General features: G+C 35.1%; 1 protein-coding gene across 1 annotated transcript; it reads right to left on the bottom strand.

Annotated features, from left to right (window-relative positions):
- Positions 1–479: 479 nt before the first annotated feature.
- On the bottom strand, positions 480–21,176 carry Vps11 (vacuolar protein sorting 11). Its single transcript, XM_019047086.2, has 21 exons — positions 21,040–21,176; positions 20,383–20,451; positions 19,933–20,106; positions 18,223–18,433; positions 17,641–17,804; positions 17,117–17,239; positions 16,031–16,155; positions 14,360–14,572; positions 13,279–13,432; positions 12,173–12,319; positions 11,489–11,677; positions 11,051–11,155; positions 10,208–10,339; positions 9,307–9,506; positions 8,103–8,275; positions 6,752–6,962; positions 6,167–6,262; positions 5,101–5,188; positions 4,058–4,187; positions 2,565–2,657; positions 480–2,103 (listed from the first exon to the last, which is right to left on the bottom strand). The coding sequence occupies exons 1-21, from the start codon at positions 21,052–21,054 to the stop codon at positions 1,823–1,825; spliced, it is 3,093 nt and encodes a 1,030-aa protein (XP_018902631.2). The 5' UTR covers positions 21,055–21,176; the 3' UTR covers positions 480–1,822.
- Between the last annotated feature and the right edge of the window lie 3,524 nt (positions 21,177–24,700).

The raw sequence follows: 24,700 nt of genomic DNA on the forward strand, positions 1-24,700 counted from the left end.
CACTGTTTGCAATACTGGGGCTGCCATACTCTGGGCTGCCATGCCCAGAGTTATCTGGGCATGGCAGCCAAAAAACCTACCAGGGACCGTTGATAAAATACTTAGGGGACCCTACATAGGCTCAAACTTCCTCTCTAAGCCTGTGTTATGGGTGTGTTTACAGGTGGGAAAGGAGACGTTTGGGGCTGCATTACATAACACTGGAACAGACTTATAGCGCTAACTTTTTTAAAATTTAAGATGAGAAATCTACATGAGGTACTAATTTTTCATCTAAAATTCATCACAAAACGTTAATTTAAGGTGAAAGGTTCTACAAAGGGTTGCATAATTTTCATATGGGGGTAAGTAAAGGGGAGGGGGAGTAGTAAAAAAATCCTATTTTTAGAATTATGTATTTCATGAACGGCTCCCGAGCAGTCAACAGGTAACAAAGCATTTCAAAAACTGATGAAATGGAAGAAATGATGACTCAAAAATTGAAGAATAAAAACTTTGATTAATTAAAAACAAAAACATGATAACAAGAACATACTGAATCATAGTAAAATATTTTTTCATTGATTGTTTTATGCAATTATTGGATTGCAATATTAATTCAATCCTGACAAAACATCATTAATAATATAGTATGTATATGAATCATGACGATCAATGACGACTATAATCTGTTGAAACTATGACTTATATTACGCATGGTAAACTCACAAGTAAAATTAAGATAAAACTTGGGTATTTGGCTCATACTACTCAAAACTTGAAAGCTTCAAAACTAAACAGCAGTTATAAATTCTTGATAAAGTAACTTGACATTTTTTAGGATCTGAGTAGCAGAGATGATTAATGCAGCAGCATCAAAAGAGAGAAATACAGTAATACCTCGATTATCTGATGAATTGTGGCGGGAGTCGGCAACCAAAAAATCAGAACAGCAAACAAAATAGATCATATGTAATAGGTATGGAAAGAATAAAAAGAAAACAAGGAAAAAACTGAATAAATGAGCCTCATTGTCGCCCCAAGATGATCAAGGTAATACAGAGTTTAAAAATGGAAGGCATTTCTAGAGCAAGTTATTCTTCGCTGTTTATTAGGAATATTCACCTAAGTAAAGGGACAAGTAGTAGCTATCAGTCTTTTTGAGTGAAAAGGAATTTTGTGTAAAACAAAGTAGGTATTTTTTTTTATTACAAGCGTACTGCATACTGGAGATAAATAAATCTAATAGAACTGCCTGTTTTTCTAAGGTGGAAAGAAGAATGAAGGGTTCCCTGTCGCGATCAAAGTCTAATTTAAACTGAAGTCCTTAGTTAAAAGTAAAATGAGAACTGCTAGAAAGAAGTTTTAAGGTAACCTATTGCAAAGAAGTCAAAATAAAAGTTGAGTGAGATTTTCGTGATAGCGAAGAAACCACCCTGAGGGCTAGAAAATTGCTTGTGATCTAAGGATCTTATAGCTTTGGTAACAAAAATGAAAACTAGGTTCTGATATTCCATTTTTTCTCAGAGTATCTCAGTTACATATCCCCAAGTTCTTGAGTGGGATGAATATTAAAAAACTTCCGTAATTGCATCACAGCCATGGATATTAATTTAATTAACTAGCTAAGGAAAGCGTACAGCAAATTATGATCATGAAAGAAATTAGCCAGTTTAAAGTTTAAGTAGAGATGCAAAATCACTGATAAATTGATTTATTTTAATTAAAGTTCTATTGTGGCTTGCAGTTAGAATTAACTTGCTCTTTGGCAGATGAAACTTGGATGTTCACCAATTCGATCACCGCCTTTATCAAGTAACGTCATCACTCATTGATGAAACAGCTAAACAAATGGGTTTTTGTTGTCATCATAGTCATCATTCAAGAATGGGTTCTTTGAAGTATCTTCATTGACAAATGGATTTTTGGAATCATCATAACCAAGGTCACTGTCTAAAGTTTTTGATGTAGCTTCATTAGAGAAGAAATTTCTGTTTTCCAACGAGGAGGATATAGAGGAGGAGAAATTTTGGATGCTGTTTTGCAAGGACGAAGCAAGGTCAACATGGTTCTCTCCGGTGTGAGTCTGGCTTGATGATCCAAACATATCGATGAACTTTGATTCTGCAAAAAATTGATAAATTAGTATGTTTAGGCGGGAAGAATACCAATATTTCCTTCAAATAAAGTAGAGAAAATACTTCGAAACTGTGTAGAAGGATGTGAATATTTTAAAGGTGCGTAGTATGGGCTTTCTTATTAACTGTATGCTCTATACCATCAAACTTGGTGTGACTTGGTGAGCAGGCGAGTGTTTTTTACTGAAATAGAGAATTTGCAGGTGTGTGAAATTTGATGAATTTCGTGTTTAAATGGAAACTACTGAGTGAACTGAACACAAGGATACCCTTGGTTAATGAATTGAACAATTATTGGAGAAGATATGACAAAATGATGGTGCGTAGAATACAAAGTAACTTTGAAGTAAGTCTGCAGAGATACCCGCTTGTTTGTATGCAATTCTAATCTTAAGTAATTCATGGAGCCTAATGAGGAATAAAATAATTACATGAGAATTGTTATACCTGAAGCATAGTGATTCATAACTGGCATCAAGTCAAGTTCTGCCTTATCTATTGATTTACTTTCTGCTAATTTCCTATATTCCTTGACCAAACCTGAAATAGAGGCGGAAAAACATGAAAAACCAAAACAAAAACTGTAAAACTCTAACTCCTCAGTTTTTCCTCTGATGAGAACGAGAAGCAATGGGTGGAAATTACAACAAATAGATTTGATTCATTTATGAAAAATAATATGAAAGTTCAACAAGATAGATGTTTAGAAAAAATGCATCGTGAAATCGTTCTTGCATTAGAGCTTTTAAATTAAATTAATTCACAATTAGTTATAGTGGCCAGAGGTTGGTAACAACCCGAGCCAAAAGAGAATTTTGTTCCCAAAACACGAACTGAACTGAACTAAACTGAGCAGCTTCAGTTATAATTTCATTTAAAGTAAATACTTGGCTAGGAGCAAAACATGAGTCTATTTTAAAAAGTATAGAGTATACAGTTCCTTCGCTAGGCTAGCTCTCTTTTTCCTCTTGAATATTGTTCTTTTTTGAAGGCCTTCGCGAAGGACATGTTACTTCTTTAAGCCTGACGAGGGTGAAAAATATTCTCTGTATTCACATTTTTTACGGCAACACCTACATCATCATACACTTTAGACATTGTGCAATTCATCCTTCACATAAACAGCACGTTACATAATATTCTATACAAAAAGTGGCAAATGTAGGCATGATAGATGCTATCACTTAAACTAGAGAGAGAAACAAAAATTTGGTTGCCCTCAATTTTTGGCAACCTTCAAATTGATGCAAAAGACTATCAAGTAGTTTTTGCAGCTCTGACCAAGGAATTTACCGAATCACTGTATGAATACTAGATAGTTGGTTGCTAAATATCAAAACATCCATCATGTTTAAAAGGCGAGAGTTCTTAAAAGTGTTCCCGAGACCAGAAAAAATGGCTAGTTGTATGAATTGATGTACAAAAACTATCATCGATATTTTACTTTCACTCAAGACCCTTTTATCAGATATTATTTTCAAATTTTTCAAAGTCGATTATACAATTAATTTAAAGTCTGAGCAGTTATTTCAACATCAACAAGGACGGGTTTAACTGAAATCAGTCTAACTGCATTTCACATTGCCTGATTTCCTCTTATACCTATCTTATTCTTCAGACAGAAATCAAGACAAAACAATGCCTTAAAAATTGCTCTCAATTTCCCATGAACTGTACTCAATATACTCGCAAAATTTTAGGTAGGAATCTTGCATAGTTTTCTTGTAAAAAAATAAATACAAGAGAAAATTAGACAGCGTCTGATGTAGTTAGGGTAATTGTGGTATGGTCTATCCAATTCAAGCTAACTTGCTGAAAAAATTATCAAGATTTAAATTCAATGAAGCCTGATTGTTTAGAAGAAGAACTTGAGACTGAAATTGAGTGCAATAGTGCTAAGGAAATGCAAACTGAAAGTTTCAGAGGGAAATAAGAAATACCTGCAGGATCAGGGATTAGTGCACTTTTTCTAAAAACCCTTTTGCCAAAATAATGTGCTACAAGAGAGAATCCATCTTCAGCTGTTTCCAACTGAGTGTGAAAAGTTTGGCTCCCCTCTCGACTTTTTTCCTGTTAACAAAACATTCAATTCTTTTAGCGCATGGAGATACATTTTAAATTGAATTTGGACATTTTTCTACTAGATGGAACTAAGCGGCTTAGGGGGAAGAAGGGAGAAGGGGGTTTGGATTGGCGGTTGCTGCTGGGCGACGAGCTCATTCCATTCTATGCTCACAATGCTCTTCCGTGGCGCTTAGATCCATTTGACAGAACCTCTTATCCGGGATTATAAAATCCGCAAATAGAACTGAAATTGGCACTTGGTTTTGTTTAGCGGAAATGCTTTCACTTAAGACTCAATATGTCACTAAATCGTGTAGGAATGATTTCTCTCATCAAATTTATTATTTCCTGGTTATGCTTACACATTTCCAACAGGACTAATTGTAAGAATAGAAAAGTTCACAGAAGCAAAATTCTGAGTCATGCACCCCAATTTGTTGTTGAATTGGGATTAAAAATCGGATTTTAAACTTTTGATGGAAAACTTTCTCTCCTGAAAAAAAAAGTTGCAACCACTTACTTCATTTCTGTACCCATGGTGGGCCAATTGGGCGTATTTAAATTGAATTACTGACATTGTGAAATGAGCCCTGTCATGTATTTATCCTTACGGGTTTTACAGACCAGATCAAAATTCACAAAGTTTCTTTTGATTAAAATGTATCCAATTTTGATTTGGCTATTCTGAGTATGACAAATTAGAATTTCAAACAGCTTTTTCTGGAAATAAACGTGTTTTTAAGAACAAACGTCAAACCGCCTATAGCTTTGGTTTGGTTTCATTCCTCTAATAACTCAATTCTTGAGGACGAATTGACAGTCAATATTAAAATCAAAATAAGATGATGTGGTCGCAAGCATACTTGAGGAGTATGGAACTTCATAACTAGAGAGAGAGTTTGAAAAATTCCAGCTTTACCTGAGACTGGATGATATCCAAAATTGGTTGATTATTTGGTAAACATGCTGGGCATTCTTTCTCATTCTCAGCATAACTCTGGAAACAACTGAGAGAGAAAATAAAATTTAGATGACTACTTTTTTTCATAGAGGGAATTTTTCAACAAAGAGGAGAGAACAATTTTTTTTTTTTATGAAGAATACCAACAAATGGACGCATTTCTGTCAAACAGAACTATGTGCATTATGACGTGAGCCCTGTTATGCAAATATTCTAATGGGTCTCAGGGCTTATGTCTTGATGCACATAGATCCGTTTGACAGAAATACGTTCAGATATCGGATTGATTAGGGAGAAGAAAATCACTTTCTTCCTAAAAAATTAGACAAGCTGAATATTAAATCCTTGCTTCACCCATGAATTTGACATTCATCTTGCCTCAATCTGTTTCTGCCGTCCATCCAGAAGTTTCTGCTTGGCCTCCTACTCTGTAAAAGAGCTGTTGGAGGGTTTAAATAATGTCTCTTCAGGGACAAAATAGCTGTCCACCAGCCTCCTACCTTTAACTTGTACTACAGCCCCAAAAGGCTAACATGTACGAATAGTAAAATAAATACAGGACCTAATAAGAGGGTATCAGTTTTTGCAATTTCTCTGCTAAAATTGACCAACTCATGCAGGATTATTAAAATTAAAAAAACACACACACACACACACCCTCCCACACGCACAAATAACAATAATTGAATAATTAACATTTGACGAGAACGTTTTTCTCTTTCACCAGAATTAGAATTGCAAACAGTCAGTAACCTAGATAGAAGAAAGCATAAAAAGTGGAACTCATCACTCAAAAGTTTCCAACTTACATGGGTTGCAGCTATAAATTATAAGAAAAGAACAATATCAGCAAAGTAGTGAACTGATTTAACAGCTTTTAAAAAGTCCAATTTTATCAAATAGCTGCCAACCCCCTCAGTTTTAGCCATACCTTGTTTATTTCCTGTTGATTCTTTTTCCAATACTTGTTACAAACTTTAGTTATCACATGTTACTAATTTTGGTAAGTTTGTGGTACACTTACTGTTGATGAAAAGAATGCTGGCATAAAAAGTGGACGGAAGGAAGCTCTAATTGATTGTTACACGCACTACACCTGGAGCTCTGGAATACGACAGCACTGCAACAAGAATAAGAAATAAATACATCTTTACACAGAATATGCTACGGGAAAGACAGTTGATAGTAATGAAATAAGTAACGTAAGTCATTTTCATCAATTAAAAATAATTAAGATACGTACAGAAAAAGAACACACACACAAAAAAAAAAAAAAAAAAACTAGTTTTTAAAACAAAATCTTAAACAAGGATGGATAAATAAAAAAAAACCAATCAAAACTTGGTTTTAATCGGTTTCGAAAATTTTTTATTCTACCATCCTTGTTTAAGGTTTTGGCGATAAAGTGTTAACAAAGTACGTTATGCAACAATAAAGTGAAAACTAGATTTTAGGTAAATTAGGAAAAAAGGGTGAAACATCGCTGAGGGGCTGCACTTTTAACTGATGGGAGAAGTACATTACAAGATACAAATGAAAAACACCTCTTGGATGAAAAAACCACAGAAACAGTATTAGATGAAAAAACTTGTGATGAGAAAATACTTACTTGCTCTGGATTTCTCTAATCCTATCCCGAATTTTGGCTGTTTCTTTTCTGTACTTGTTGGCAAGTGCGTGTTCTTTTTCTGCAATACTCCGTTCATTTGTCAAAACTGTTTTCAAATAACTACGAATGGCACCAAGGTTGACTCCAACGGAATCAGTACAGGAAGCAAGCTCTTCTACCAATAATAAAGGAGAAAGCAGCTTCTCTTTCTCTGAAAATATAAAAAGGAATATTAAATATTGGATGGACATTATGAAGATTGATGAAGTGGCGACAAGTAAATTATTGTCAATTGTAGTAATTTGCACAGCATATGCAATGTCCTGGGAGGAGGGGGTGGGGATGGGGGGCAGAAAATTGCAAAACATTGACCACCGGCTGTGATCTGACGTTTTTCTTTATTGCCAAAGGTCTGATTTCATTGCAAAATACCTGGTAGTAATTACTCGATGAATGTACAATTTCCCTCAAATTTGTTCACAGTTATGGGCAAAAGAAAAGTCATCTGTATTCAAAATTACTTGACGGCCCAAAATCCCCCCCCCCTTCCCCGTTTGCTATATTAGCCAATCCTAGAATCCGGAGCGCCAGCACTTACTGCATTCCTGCTGACAATAATGAGTCCATTAGAAAGTTTTATGAATGCTCAATATTTGGTTAAAATCTGCATACCACTGAATATTCACTGATTAAACTCTAAACTTGGTCTCATTTTTAAACTTGTTAATAAAAATATTTGTCTCATGAGAATTTACTTCAAGCAGTGTTGAAACTTCGAACATTTAAAGAACATCTACAGCAATTATAAAATTTGAACATTGATGTTTGCAATTCAAGTGAGTCATTAGCACTTCTGAAAACATTTTGATGGTCTATCGATAATTTCTGGATTTTAGGTTACTTCTTGAGAATTTCCAAGCATCATGTGACAATGTCGTACATTGGGTAGTTATGCACAAAATTTGACCGAGAAACTTTTTGGAATTACTCTGAAAGTACGTCCCAATTAAAAATTGCACATAGATTTCCGCCTTTCCATTTGCAATATTCATTCAGGATGTAGATACTTATAAAGCTGTATCAAATTGTTCTTGGCCAAATTTCCGGTGCAAATATCTGATATGCTGAACAACGTGATGTGATGCTTCAAAATTCTCAAGGAAATTCCCTAAAAACGTAAAATCCAGACATTATCAATTAAGGGGTTTACTATTGAGTCATTCTGAAAAGTGCGAAAGAACGACCTTAAAGCAGACGGTCTCCGTTTTCTCTTTACAAGGTAGTCGACTACAGATTCTTGTTCAGTAGTCTGAAATTGATTTGGCCAATTTTCAGCTTACTAAAATCTTACCTATCACAGATAAAATTTCAGTCAAGATGGCAGGGGGCAGGCAGTTGCGGCGAGCTCCAATAAATAAAGCTTCTAGCCATAGGCCACGATTCTGGCTGCCGAATTTATTGCAAGTTTCGAGCACTGCATGGTAATTACCCACCGCAAGGTGATGGTTTAAAATTTGCGAATACCTGAAAAATATACAAAATATAAGTTACAGTAGCTGCTGGTTCCGTAAGGATACAAGAATTGGTAGAAATTTGGCATTTAAACGTTGCTATACCGAAATGGGCAAAAGAAACACTCAGTATGCCATAACTTGATGTGTCATGAAAGGGGGTCCTCGTTTGAAGATACTAATATTTCGGGGGTTGCTCTTCTTATGAATCGGGGGTCATGACCCTCAAAAAGTTTTCCCCCTTGGCGATTACGACAAGAGTCCAAACCAGAGCATTTTCACTTGATTATTGAAAAAGTTATAGCATATCAAGCGTTTTTTTGCCTATCCCGGTATGTTTGATTCAGAACTTAGAGTCAAGGTAAAATTTATAACTCCGGCACCGAAAGCAACATCAACAAACAAAAAAAAGAGAAGAAACATGTATTGTTTATGGTCATTCAATGTAAAATGTCAGATCATAGCCTAATATAACACAAACATATTAAACATCACATTTCCTAATTTTTATACTTAATATCCATGGTCAAAGAGCAAATCAGAAATCTCTGTTTGCACATTGGAGACTTCCTGTCATAATTTATTTTTTCTTTGGAAAATAATTTATAATTTCTTTGGTCAGTATAATTTCTTGCAACCTTCCTTGATTGCTCCTCTCTTTTAGCAAAATCTTCTGTATAAATTTCAAGGTATAAAGTTGACTTGTTTCCCTTTGCAAAAATAAAATAAAAGCAGACATTTTGAGACACCGCCATGAGGATACGTGATTTTGAAATTTGGCCATTGAATACTGAATAAAGACCAAAAAAATATAGTGTAAAACTAATGGAATACTTCTCAAAGGGGTAAAAATTCTTTTGCTTGAGGATTTAACGCCTGAATTGGAAAAGTCACCGGATTTTATCTATTTCTTATTACTTAAACAGTTTGAGGTAATGAAACCTTACAATTCTCTAGGAATTGAGGAGAAACAAGAAGAAAAAAATCAACAGTTGGTGGACTCATTGTTGCACACATGCACATTATTATAGTTCATAAACTTACATTTTATTTTCCTTGTAAAAAAACAGCATACCAGGAATAAAATTATGATTATGGCACAATATTAAAACTTGAAGCTTATCATAACAAGTATTGGATGACTCGAGAAGTCGCATCACTTGCTCATCAGCAAGATGATTTTTCGTCCGTAAATAATGCTCAATTAAAGTGTGATACACTAACTCACTCCGTTTACTTGGAATCTGCGACAAAAATAAATTGATAAATGGTGAAAAGAAGAAGAAAATACATATTTTCTTCAGCAGGGTAGTTTCAACATGAAAGTAGTAAAAATAGTTCTCTCTTTTGAGATCATCATGGAACTAGAAATTAAATACTTTGAGAATAAATAATAATGTCACTGTGTCATTGAGGGATTACATACCGATGAAGTTTTTTGTAGTTTCCCTAGAATTTCTTTGTTGGTGTACCCTTTTCTAACAACAGTTGAATTTACAGGAGAAAAAAATTAATGAAGTATTAAAAAATATTAATAAAGGAAACTCACTTGGACGTTAATAGAATAAGATTTTATTGGCAAATGTATTTCGGGCTTCAGTCCATACCCATTGCAACTCTCAGATATTCTCAGTGTAAGAAGCCCTGACGGTGGGCCAGAGCCAGAAATATGCACTCCAAAAAAGTCGTATTCTATTCATGTGCAAGTGAGTTCCTTTACATTATTTTATTTTTAACGAATAATTTTCTTGGGCAATTCCTCGCTCTGATCTAGAAGGAAATCAATGTTCATGGATATATTTGAGATCAGCTCAAAGACAGCCTGTGATCAAGATCAATACAACAAGAAATGTAAGACGTGCTCCATAACTGAGATAGGTATCATCAAAGACACCTGTTTTAAATTGCAGAATTCAGTCATTTTTAAAAAGTGTTTAAAACGCACCTGCACTAAATGCTCCAGAAATTCAACTAGATACTTGGATTTATTGAGGAACATCGGAATGAAGTCTATTGGGTTAGCATGCTGCACATTGGCAGATTTTTCTTTGGTAGAATCCTTTGTATCATTTTCTTCCTGAAAAAGATGGCATCTTTTAAGTACAAGATAACAACTATCTCACTCTAAAAATATATGCATTGCTTAGGTATCTATGAATTTTATAAACCTAAAGTTTGAGCTCAATCACTCATCATCTTAGAATTCTGAGGAAAAAATTCAAGATCTGTCTTTTTTCTCCTCCTCCCCCCTCCTTTTTTTACTTGCCTTCAACTCCGATTCCTGTGTCACATGTGAATGATTCAATATGATGAAGTTAACTTTTGTCTAACCGACAAGAAGAGACCAACATCCAAGGATGTTAAAAATCTTCTCTACTCTTTGGAATGTTGACATAAACACTCCGGCTGTTGAAGTAACATCCGAGCAATGTTGGATTAACAATGGAAGTGTTCATGTCCACGTTCTGGAGTTCTAACGCAGTTTTTTAACATCCTGCGATGTTAATCCAGCAACTGTTTTTTCCTGGTGTGTGATCGAAAAAATGTTTTAAGCAAAGACTTCTTGGTGTGTATGTCATAAAGTTCTGATCAGCAAGGTGCTAATCCCTGAAAATTTTGTTATAGCAACACATTGTAGGTGCAGCATGCATAAATTATCAACAGGATATTGGAGCATACGCAATAATCATCTTTGATTATTTCTTTATTTACTTTTTGACTCTGAGATTAACTAAATAATAATATCAAATTGGCTGTGTCGATTCTGAAAATAATCTTTTAAACTGACCTCTTTAGGAGTGAAATCTGTACAAAGTTTTTTCAAAAATTGGGTTGATTCACTGGGAATGTAATGTAACAGAGTGCTGCCATGTTTTTTCATACTCTCCGTTGCCTGAAAAAAGAGGACGTACAAGGGATGAATTACGTTCTAAAATGTAAGTATTACACATTTCATGCCAAAAAACACACGTTAAGATTACTGTTCTCTGTTCAAGTCTTCAGCAATATCCTCGAGATTGTAATTAAGAAAATGAGGACGGACTTGCTCTTCAACATTAGAGGCTCCTCTTATTTAAAAAAAAAACCGTCAGCATTTTATGAATTTCAAATTAAAGGAACTTCTGCAAGGCCTGGTGGCAAAAGTTCTATTTTTTTTACAAAAAATAATGAATTCAGGGTCAAGAGATTCATTTTAGAAAGTATATTGCCAAGATATGAACATTACCTCATCAAATGGTAATCTAGCGATGTAATCTAGAGCTGCCTCATACTCCTGCTGGTCTTCGATTTTAATTGTCAGGTACAAATCATGACGGCGGTGTTTTTTTGCCAGCTTCAGGGCATTGTCGATGCATGAACCTCGACAAGCTTTGATGGCCACTTCAACATCGAAATCAACTTCTTTGTCCTCTGTCTAAGGTAATTTAAAAGAAACAAAAATGGAAAAAATAAAGATATCTGACAATAATAGGGGGGAACAGGGGAAAAATTGAGTTTTCCGAATACTGTAAAGAACAGAAGTAATATTTAGCATTGAAAGAAAAAGTAATTCAGAAAGTATCTGCGAAAAAACCAGGGACACTTATGAAGGTTAAAAGCCAAAAAGCCTCCCTACATTAATTCCAAAAATATTAGAAAAGATGGAGGACAACAGTTGAAATAGAAAATACACTAAAAGAATGAAATGTAAGGCTCGTTGTTTACTTGACATGTGAGAGGTGTACATTTTTTTCCCTCTTATAAAAAAGTGTCATTTTCATTGATGGTGATCTGCATGGAAGAAGGGAAAATTGGGATCTATAACTCAAGGTTCCTGCAGTCCTATACCCATAACCAGATTGGTTTTTAACCACTATAGATCAGTAAAGCAAATATTAGAGAGTAAAATATTGTATTACATATAACATACCATGATAAAACTATTCAATTTATCCAGGTTATTCAGTTTTGTGTAACAGTTGAGCAAAAGAGTTGTGTGGTCACCAGAGGCAACTTTTTCTTTGTGCAAAGCATTAAGGTACGTAGTCAGAATATCGATCTGCTGAGAGCCAAGGAACTGGAAGAAATTACAGTGAGGGAGATCAATAAGAATAGAAACTCAAAGTCATATTTTTGTGAAATCACACATAAATTTAATGCATGATAAAAGAAAAAATAGCTTTAAAAAAAAATTCAATTAAGTTTATAAGAACATATTAATTTCCTGGGAGTTGACACTGATTACTGCTTAACATGGAAATTGCATATTAATAATTTAGTATGCATATTGCAAAGAAGCAAGTGGGCTATAAGAAATTTGGTAATAATTGCTTCTATTGAATCAGCTCTAATATTCTACCATGCTAATATAATGCCGCACATACGTTACAGGATTAATCGGGGGGGGGGGGGGGGGGAGTAATTAAACCAAGCTAGTTAGGTACTAAAGAGCATCTAAAGATTCTAAGACTGCTATCTAATAGACCCTATAATAGTGATTGTTAAAAATTGCTTACTTAGCGCAAACTTTTCTTACCGACATCTCTATACATCTTTGAATATTTAAAATATTCGGTTGAAAAGAGATTCATTAAACCTAATGATCTTCTACCATGTCATTCTTATAATATCAGAAGCTATAATATCTCTACTCCTTTAACATCCTACAGAGTGTCTGAAACTAATATTAAAGTCGTATCTATAAGAATGTTTAATTCACTCCCCTCCAATTCGAAAACAATGTTCAGAGAATCAGACCTTGAAAAATTTTTCACTGATCTTAGAAACTATCTTCTATCAAATCCATTTAATGAATCGAATGAATTCTGTCCACAGATTAAAAATTTTACAATTCTCCTTGTGAACACTGACTTATATGATAGCCATTATGTTGGCTCCTATGTACCAGTTGTAAGTAAATAAATAAATAAATAGCTTCCACTTGCTTTATTAAAAGTTATTCAAATTCTTCATAAGCAAAATCTCTGCAAAAACTTGATATGACTCAGGAACACTAAGAAATCCAAGAGTTCTTACCTTACAAATTACATAAGACGGTTCTAGGTTTCCGATTGTTTTGATATACTGTTCAATGGCAGCTTGATGATCCCCTTTTCCATACAGATGATCACCATACTGTCGAAAAATTTCTGTTAAACCTTCTGTGTCGTACTGATGATTTTTTGCCATCCTGAAAGGTGAAAAATATAATTGGGAAAACTGTCACCAGGAATTGATTAGATTTTCGTGTCAAATTATTAAAACTTTCATAATTCTAAAAGAACTTTAAAGAAATTTCATTTTCATGCGAACACATTTTTCTTTGCACAATTATTCCTTAAATTCAGCGAAGAATGCTGTAATTCGATTCAAAATTTTGAATATTTTTCTGCAGAAAATGTCAACTTTTGAGCAAACAACTTCATATTCATGCTTTATGTTTTCAGAACTATTCTGCATGATATAATGCAGCTACTCAAACAGTAAAAGAGATGAATATTAGATTATTTTCAAGAGATAGAATATTTTGTCAGAGCTAGATGTTCAAAACGGATGTATTTATGCTAAAAGGAGCTAGAGACAGGTGGGAAAGATGGAGTGTGCTATAGAAAGCTACATAAGGAACAGTGTAAGAGCAGGGTCACTCACACGAACTCAAGCGGCCTGAGTTCCTTTTGGAAAAATGGAAAAGTGGCAATTTACATTAAATCAAAAGGAACTAAGCTCCAAAACATCTAATTCATGAGTCATGGGCATGTGACACGTGCATTGTGTACAGGGCTCATAGGTTAAAGTGCACTAATCCCTATTCCGTCCTAGTTGACGTAACTGATGCTCTATAACTTGCATTCATTCTTAAAGCCCTCAACTGATGAGCACGCTTCTTCTTTCCCACTTGTCTCTGGTTTCTTTTAGCATAAATACGTCCAATTCTAGAATGGAGTTGAGATACTCTTACTTCAAACTCCAATATTAAAGACAAATACAAAAATAAAACATTTAAGAAAAGCCCAAAAATTATAAAGATAGTGCTTCAATTTTAAAATGAGGATAATCTGATAAGGGATCAAATGATAGCAGTTATTTTTAAAACTTAACTCATTAGATAATTTCTCACCTTATAGCTACATCGTATAAATTTTTCTTGAACAACAATGTGAGGCGAGCTTGGATATGCTTCTCAGCTAGGAGATGTAATGACAAATCTGAGGTAAAAATAAAAATCAGACCCCATTCAATGAGAACAGCAGTGACAGATGGCACATTCTGACTACAAACTATGAGCTTATGGTGAACGTCCAGTATCGTTACAGTGACTGAATCATTAATGCTGCAAAAGAAGGAAAGGTAAAAATCGAATTAAAATAGGCTGACCTATTAAAAAAAAAAAAAAAAAAAAAAAAAAAAAAAAAAAAAAAAAAAGGAATTAACAAGGAAAAAATGGAGTAAGAGATTTGAATTTTTTTTCCGGAGATTATTCGAACAAGAAAAACTCTTATGTTCTGATCTCAGAGAGCCTCCCGAGTTTAAACAAAAGAGAAGAAAAGTATTGATTTTTGCTGCGCTTTGACACTTGAATCAGTTAACATCCACAGTTCTTTTCCAGTTCGTAGCTTTAGTTATTGTAATGATTATTCCCACAACTGCATGATTCGCTGTAACGAATATTGATATTATGAAGACTTTTGAGTTGAGAGCTTGATTTGATGCATATGTTGTAGGCAATTAGCAATCTTAGGCAATTTGCAATTGACTTGCTAATTGCCTGGGCATGCCGCAGGTGATGGATTGAAAAATGATGCGGCAATGAGGTTTTACCTTGAAGTTTGGTGTGATGTTCTCAGTTTGAATGACATGTTGTTAAGCGAGTTACCAGTTGTAGTCACTTAGCAATTTTCAATTATTGAAAGTTCACTAAATGCCGCATTAGAATTCGGATTAAAAGCACAATTAAACTTAAAAATCATGGTAAAATTTGATTGTGAGTATTAATTTTTATAGTTTTAAAGTGAATAAAACGCGGCATTGGTATTCGAAACCTGATAAAAATTGATTTGTTTTCACACGTTGTAGAAGAAGGGCAGCGATTGTTGCAATTTAATTTGGCTTTATATCAGGAGCAATGGTTAATGGGGCACTGGGTTTTTAAAGTTAAGCAATTACACTTCTTAAATCCTTGTCCACTGAAAAGCGAGTAATGAGTTGCAGCCTCTTGTATTGAAACTTTTTTCTCCAAATCAATATCTTCCAGTTTCAAATTGTTCGTAGGAACTCCTTGCACCTAATTTCGAGAAAGCCAATTTTAACGTTAAAACTAAAAAAAAAAAAAAAAAAAAAAAAAAAAAAAAATTAACACTCATAATCCAATTTTACCATAATTTTTAAGTTTAAAATCTGCATATAATCCGAATTCTAATGCCACGTTTTGTGAACTTTCGGAAACTGAAAATTGCTGAGTGTTTGCAACTGGTGACCTGCTTAACAATATGTCATCGAAACTGAGAATATCGCACCAAACTTCAAGGTAAAACTTCATTGCTTCATCATTTTTTCAATCCATCACTTGCCGCTCGCAAATTGCCTAGGCAGTATGCATATTGCTAGGCAATCTGCTGGCTCGCGAAATGCCTAGGCAATTTGCAAGCCGATTGCAAATTGCCTGAGATTGCTAATTTCCTACAACACAACATACACTCATTTCATTCAATTTTGTCTATGAATGAAGTCGGATGTTTTGAAATTAATTGAAAACATAGTTTAAAAATCTATCAAATAAAATAATCCATACCTTGTATTCATGTTTGAATTTTTTGAGACAATTATAAGATATGTCCGAAACCAACTTAGAAGAATTTTTTCTCCATCCATTGCGTAACAAGGTCCACGTACATCGGATGTGTAACAATAAATTGCCTGCAAATAAAGGTATAAGAATGATTATATGATTTAGAAAAAGTTAAAAAGTCAATGGACAAGTTTCTGATCTTTCATCTGCTAATCAGCTTTTGTTCCATTTCAAATATATGAGAGCTGATAGTTCAATTGGACTACATTCTGCAATTCTGCAACTATGTATGTACCATTAGTTTTCCTCTGCACATGAGAGTTTTTACAGACGAGCCAGAAATTATAGTTCCTGATTGCAAAATGTACCTCAATTTGACTATCAGCATGCGTATCTATTAGCTTTAGGTATTTCCTGATCTTTTTATCAAATCTTGCACAGAAAGTGACCTCACTTCCAACAGAACAATATGACAAAGAAGAAAATCAATGCAAGAATGGTCAAAATGAGCATTACTGAATTTTTGACAAGAAAGAAGTCAATTTTGTCTTCTTGTAGGATCAACAGGAATTGGTTCCTGCTGATTTGAGGAGAATCTAGGACCTAACCTGAAAAAAAGGAAGAAAAGGAAAACAAACAAAGAAATAGCTTCGATTGATGCATTTAGTCGTTGAAAAAAGGATTACTGTTCTTTTCATGCTCTTTTGGTTTTCAAATATATATTACAATTTTTCAGGGAAAAAGCTTCTACTGTTCATGTGAATGATACATGCTTCTAATCTGAGGTCATTTTTGAATTCAGCGACTCAACTTTATCAAAAAGTAAAAGTACGAAGAAATTTATAATTTTTTCTTTCAAGCTGTAAAGACCAGGAAATTTTTTAGGGGCCAAAAACAGATTCTTTCATCATTGACTGGATTCCAGCAGATTGTAGCTCTGACCGTATATTTCTCTCATCCCTAAATTAAAAATGAATTATGACCGATTTTCCTTCTACGCCTACCACAATTCTTCTCCTTACATTTTTGAATAATTCAAATGTATGTACAAAAATTGAGGGTGAGGAAAATACCAGATGAGGATCTTACATCTTCATTTGCAATCATGAAATGGCAGTCTCTGATAGATTCGGTGGCCGTGGAACATTTCGGCTTGCAACCGATAGGCTTCAGTTTACCTTGCACACTAGAGGAACCATCATCCAAGTTCACCTAAGAGCAATAAAGTTTCATTAAAGAAATCTTGATGGATATGAGGAGTAATAACTTGTGCACAATAGAGAAGTACTCATACAATGTGGTCTACTTCAGTTACGAGGATTAGATTCTATCTAAAATAACAAATAAACACATTGAGCATGAAACAAAAATAGTTTTTTATAATTAAATGCAGACCTGAGTAATTTAAAACCCTTAAATTGATTTCTTTTTTTTAAAGAATAAACCTGGCAATCTAGACATACTCAAACAATATTTATAATAAATTTTTCATAAATATTAAAAGCTTAAAGAATTTTTCAGTGCCTCTCGTTTTTGAAATTTTTTTTGACGAGACACAGACATCTACCACAAAATTCTGAGAGTAAGAATCAATAGAGGCAGAGTGTACTTACTAGTAATTCATCGTTTTGCGATATACTATACAAAAACACAGAATCAACGGTCGTTACAAAGAGATTAGCATTTTTTTCAGTTGTTCGGAAGGCTAAACTTGTAATGAAGCGGTTGGTTTTTTTGAGGGTTTTAACTTTACTTGATTTACTTCTTGTAATATCTCCTGAAAAAAAAAGGATCATAAGGCTGTGATAAAACAAACAGTGTAAGGAATTTATAATAAACACATATGTACACCTGCCCCAACACAAACAAAAAATATTCATAAAATTATAAATCCAGTTTATTGAAAATTACAATAACCATTCATTTTTGTACAGTTTAAAAGATTTTAACGTTTTATTGAATTCAGATGTTGAATCGTCGATTTGACAAAATGACCAACAAACTGAAGCACGAGAAATTAATAAAAAAATGTATACATTAACAAAATATAAACCATAGGTTGACTTTATTTCTTTCAAATTTTTCTAAAACACCTAAATGTATTACTTTCTGATCTTTTGAATAGCAAAACCAGTGGATTTAGGTCCAGACTAGATCAAATAAAAATTGATCAAGTTGAAACAAAAAGGACATACCTCTGTACAAATTTATTGATCCATCAGCAAATCCAATAGCTATTAAATTATGTGTATCTGCAATGCAGAGACAGGACGCTGGTACTGCACTACTGATATTGCGATTGGTTGGAACTGCCCTTGTGATACGCACACATAATGGATTTTCATGGGAATCAGTTTTATATAGATTCCATATTTTCAACAAAGGATTGATTCCTGGTTCATCTGACTGTAAAGGAGAAAACATTTAGAGAAATTAAGATACTACCCTGAACAGAATTGCAGCTAGATTGTATGGTATTTAATTTAAATAGAATTCTTGATGGTTGGCAAATCCAAACTTTCCCCATATTTATGATAAATTGCTAAAAATTGTTCCAAGTTACTCAACGCCCATTCATCAGTTAATTCAAATATTTATGCAACATTAGCACATTTGTAAAACCATCACCTGTTGACAAAAATTAACTCACAGTTAAATTGCAAGCGATTAAGGGGAAAGGTCAAGCCATGCCCATTTAATCACAAACAGACAAGGAAATTGTTTTGATACATACATACATACAAGTCGCTTTACAGCACTCCCTCGCGCTCTACGACTCCTAACCTCCACTGCTCTCTTTCAAACCACAAATCTTGGGGGATTGAGCACCTTAACATTTCTGCTTCAATCCCTTCCCTCCAACCTTTCATTGGGCGCCCTCTACGTCTTCTCCCAGGAGGAACCCAGTCAAGGACCTTCTTCGGCAACCTGTCTCCTGCCATTCTCTGGACATGACCATACCAGATGAGTTGTTTTGTCATAATATCATGCACGATGGTCTGCTTGGCATCCATGATATCCCGTACCGTCTCATTCCTGACGCGATCCTTTCTGGAAATACCAGCGGATCTACGCCAGAAGTCCATCTCTGTTGCCTCTAAAACCTCCCGGGTCCGCTGTTTCATCGGCCATACTTCACACCCGTAGGTTACTATGCTCTTGACAATCGCGTTGTAAATCCTCCTTTTGTTCTCTTTGGAGATCCTTTGGTCCCAAAGGACTCCATTTAACATAGCGATTGTCCTCCTACCCTGCATATTCCTGTTCTTGATGGCCTGGTCCAATCTTCCATCCTGGGTTAAAAAACACTCCTAAATGAAGAATTGTTTTGATGACTTGTTTAAAATCGGCTATTTACGACTTTCAAATTTGCTCGCTAGTTTCTTACAGCTTCAGCTACAACAACTCCTTTCAAATGCTGAAGATTTAAGGAGAATTTTTGGTGAGAAGATCATCATTCAAGTATCTACTTCCAAGAGAAGAAAATTGTGCTCAAACAAGCTTTTCCTTTCTACAATGAAAATTTCAGTTTTATACTGATTTTGTGCTTGTTGGCTAAATTGCAAATACTGCGACTCCTTAAACTTGGAAACTTGAGTGTCTAACTGTAACCTGTTTGTGATACTCAAAAGTAAATCAAAATAAAGGTGTTTCTGTATTCACACAGTCCCTAAAAAGGTTTGCAATTAATTCTGTTGGGTGGTAGAGCTTTCAGCCTCATAAATAAGTCTGCCTACTGACAAGAGGCAAGAGTAATAGTGATATCTACTCAGTAGTACTGCCATTAAATATAGCATTTAGGGAGTCATCAGCAGAATGTGTAAATGAAGCTTCCTCTATATATTGTCAGGAACAAATTTGATCAGATCATTGATGCTAAAATAGAAATACGTGTCCTTTCATACCCCAATTGCTGCAAGTAGAGATGACGTTTGCGACTGCTCCAGAAAATCAACACGGAGATTGAATGCTCTGAAAGTAGTGATTTGAAAAATCCGATTCACAAGGTGGATACTTCCTTCTGCATCCCCAATAATCAAAAAATTGAAGCCGCTGGTGGTTGCGGTGACAGTAGTGCCCTAAAAATCCAATGGTAACTTTGATAAGTTATTTAAAGTAGATTGAAAAAGGCATAGGCTTTTACTTGGCATTCCCCAATTATGAGTTATTTACAATCAATGAAATAATTATGAATTGAACTAAAAAATTACACTGCCTGCCTTTAACTGCCAGCATAGAACATTTCCAACCGAAACAATTGAAAATTTGATTAGCATGCACATTTTGGATTGCATGAAGTTAGAATACATTGTCATTCCCTAAGGAATCACATGAAAAGCAACTATTGCACTTACAGTGAGAGTTTCAGCGATTTTCCCGGCGTCAAAATTCTTCTGTAGATCAAAAAAATTCAACTTCCTCCACTGTAAAAGAAACAAATTTGGCTTAGGAAAAAGAAAAAACAATGAAAAGGCTAACTGATGATGAGATAAGAGGCTTCTGAAATAATTGACACAAAATAAAAATGACCCATCATCAATGAACATTCTGGTTCTGGGACTGCTAAAAAGAAATGAGAATGTCAAGGGAAAAACGCAAGTTATTCCCTCTTGCCAAAGAACTATCAAGTTTAGTAAGGTATGACAGGATGTTGATTTAGACTAAAGGCTGGATCAAAAAAATTGTAACTTAGTTCATAAACATTTAAGATATGTATATGCTTCGTTCTTGACAAGGATTACAAAAATGTTTTCATTCGATTTGGGACTGATCGTTCTCTGCACTAGTTAGAAACTGGGAAAAATTACGTTGATGTTACGAAGAGTAGAAACCATGGCAGAAGAGGAGCTTTAACAATAATTAATTTGGAGCTAAACAGTAGCTTTGACGCTGAAACAAATTATGAAACACAAGAAAATGAAAAAGCTAGGGGAAGGTGAATAGGCGATTGTGAGTTCCTCTAAGAAATCCAATTGAGTAAATTATTGCTAAATTATTAAACGATTACTTACATCTAAGAATGCCATTTTTCAAGATAAACTCAATTCATAATAATTATTAACATAATTGAAATTAGTTAATCCGTAACAGCACATCTCTCTCCCTCTCTCCCATTTGTAAAGGAAGGTAAACTTAACCTATTAATGTCAACAATGGTTATCACAACAATGAATCATCATCCATCGTTGTCAGTTCTCTACAAACAACAAACACTAAGTTTCCCAATGCTGCCGCTTCAAGCTTTCTTTGATCAAAGCTTGAATTTTTTTCCTCCGTTTTTTTCCCATTTTTGAATATAGATCCAACAAACTGGATCAAACTAATCGCATTTTCCATTTGGAAAATAGCATGGGAAATCGGAGCCATATGAGGAGCTTGGAGGACAAAAGGCGCATAAGTTCAGTTAGGTATGCGTGCAAGAAATACGTGTTTGAAGTGTATTACGGCGGAAAGAAAGTTCATTCTGACTTTTTGGTGCTTAAAAGTAGGAATTAGAGAGCGAATTTTTCACGGTATGTACATTGAGACTAGTTTTACTTGAAATTATTATAATTTCTCAATTCTTTTCAAAAATTGTAACTTGTGCGTTTTATCCTCCAAGCCTCCCATTATTTATTTTGAATTCAGTCAATTTTTCGGGAATAAGATAACCATGACTGGCTTTTCGAGGATTCGGCGTTTCTACTAAGGTATATTGGTAATTCATTCCACTTTTTCCAAAAAAAAGTTCGAAGCTCTTGATTTTTGTCAGTGGGACAGTCAAAAACATCGACTCAAGTGAGAGAAAATTGATATTTTAAAAATGAAGATAGGTAAATGGTATTTTTGGAGAAGGTGGAATGTATAAATACCTATACTATACATCAATAGAAACACCGAATTCTCAAGAAAGTAGTCATGGATATTTTTTCCTCGAAAATATCGGCTGAATTCGGAAAAAATGTCTGGTTTCGATTTTCCATGTTATATTTTCCTTAAGAAATGCAAACGTGGTCAATTGGTCATTTGGTGTCTGATTGGCTGCGAAAAAAAGCGTGGAAAGATCAACTGGTAGTCACGCACTTTCCTCATTCAATGCGGACTCTTTTGCGCTTTTATTTTATCTTTATTGCGAAAAAACCTCGCAATCGACACCGTCATCGGTTTCTGTTGAATGCGAGGTTATTCTTCTAAACAGAATTCTCCTTTCATTTCTCCCGATTTTGCAAATTTTTTGGTTTAGAATGGTTATCTCGGCTCATGCGCAGCAGGGGCGATTGTCCGATAAATTTTCGGTTTTAAATTTCAAAATCTGATGAGATTTTTGACATGATCGGTCCGATAATTGTGATATATCGCACGGCAGTTGGACCACGCCAGAAACCACGACGAGTTCTTTTAGTTTTATCACATTTTGTCAACGATTTTTTGTCCGAGCTCTTGTTTTTTTCAGTAGTTTAAGTCCACGCGTTTTTTCGGTAGGGGAGTTTTGGTCCACTTATATCAATTATTGAGACGAAAAGTTAATTAGTCAGCATGTAAATACAGACAACATTTGCTCACGACGTTTTTGGACCCTGGTAAAAATTGGCGACAGGAGCTGCGTTTCAAAATACCATAGGAGTTCTTATAGCCGACTGAGAAGGCGATAGAAAATCATATAGCTGGCTGTAGAAAGTGGAAAAAATCATACGGCCGGGCTACACGAAGCTATAAAAAATTATACAGCCGGGCTATAGTTCCTATCTCCGGGCTTTACACTTTATGGCCTGGCTGTTGCTTTTTCGCCATCGGCTATAAAAGGCTATAAGAAATTGTGTAGAAATTCGTATGCTTTGTAAATCCTAAAGTTTGTACGGAATCACCTTAATATTTACAAAACGCACATTATATTTTCCTTTACTACATATTTGTTTTCATCAATTAAAATGAGAATAATCCATACAGAGTGTGCAAACATTTCAAAGTCATGAGTTGAGAAACGCTGACTCCACGAGATTAAATATTAGAGCTTAACACAAAGCGGAGCGGCGACGCACTGGCGCCTTCAAACCTAACAGGGATACTTCACGCATTGCGCAATGCGTGAAGTATCCCTGTTAGGTTTGAAGGCGCCAATGCGCGTTTCGCGCTGGCTGCCCATCCGCCGCGCCGCAGCGTACTACGGCGCTTGAAGCAACTATTTCACACCAGAGGTATTGCATAGTATCATACAAAATTGCAGGCGCTCCAACATGTTAGGAATGGCAGGCATCCGTCAAAAGTACGGAGCTTTCCTCGAAAAATAAATCAAAATACTACGCCCCAAAAAGAGAGCGGTAGTTCAAAAACTCACTAAGTCCTAGCATCCGTAATTAGTAACGTTTAGCATACGTTTTATCGCCAGGCTGTTGCTTAGTCGCCATCGGCTGTAAAAGGCTATAAGAAATTGTGTTGCCGGCTATAGAAGCTATTGGAAATCTTACAGCCGGCTGTAGGTCGCATCTATGGTATTTTGGAACACAGATTCTACTGCCAATTTTTACCAGGGGATGAAATGTTTAATGTCTTGGAAGAATGAGGGGTTGCTCGTTTTTTGTTTGTTTAGTTGGCCAAACGGAAACAAATAAATAATTGAGAATTTTGGCGTCAATTCCATGAGGGGAAATTCACTAAAACTCACTACACCTCTTTGGTGCAACAGGACTTAATTTTCTTTCAAGAAAATCCCATCTTCTTAAACCTGAATCGGATGAACCTTTTGATTTTCCTCAGCTGAAGGCTCTTAGATATTTTGCCTGTGCACGGTAACTTCGCGACGGCGCCGGCGTGCCGAGGCGCTTCGAATTACTATTTCGCCATGAAGGTGTTGCACAGTATCATACAGGATTGAAGGCAGTCCAACGTATCATGATTGATGGCATCTTTCAAAAGCACGAAGTTCCCTCGCAAATTAAATCGAGTGGCGACGAAAAAAAGAGAGGCGTAGTCGAAAAACTTGCTAAGTCCAAGTATCTGATCCAGTAACGTTTAGCATGATTTTTGAACTTAAGTAAAGGAAAAAGTGACTTGATTCAAGCAGAAATATGCTCAAATTTACCGCCGAGAAGATTTCCTTATAAATCAATAAAGAAAATAATGCCAGTTTGGAGAAAAAAGGATGCTTGAATAAAAAGAAAAGTCACTTAGATCAAGCAGTAACACGCTTTCATTCAGCTATTTTATTCTTATTGATTCAAAATAAAATCTTCTTGACGGCATACTCAATAATGTTTCTGCCTAAATCGAGTCACATTGTTCTCTGATGAAATTCAAAAATTATGCTAGCAGCTAGCTAAATGTTATTAAAAACGGATGCTGGGACTAAGTGAGTTTTTTAAATTACCACTCTCTTTTTGTAACGTAGTATCTTGATTTATTTTGCAAGGAAAGCTCTGTACCCTTAAAGGAAGCTTGTCATTCTTGTCTTGATACGTTGGAGCGCCTATGATACTGTGCAACACCTATGTCACGAAATAGTTGCTTGAAACGCAGCAGCACTCCGCGGCGCGGCGGGCGACCAACGTCACACGCGAGTGGGCGCCTACAAACCTAACGGGATACTTCACGCGTTGCGCAACGCGTGAAGTATCCCGTTAGGTTTGTAGGCGCCAGTGCGCATTTAGAAAATATTGTCAATATAACTTTATATATACGGACTGAAATATAATTTTT

The sequence above is a fragment of the Bemisia tabaci genome, chromosome 4, assembly GCF_918797505.1.
Source record: "Bemisia tabaci chromosome 4, PGI_BMITA_v3".
NCBI lineage: Eukaryota > Metazoa > Arthropoda > Insecta > Hemiptera > Aleyrodidae > Bemisia > Bemisia tabaci.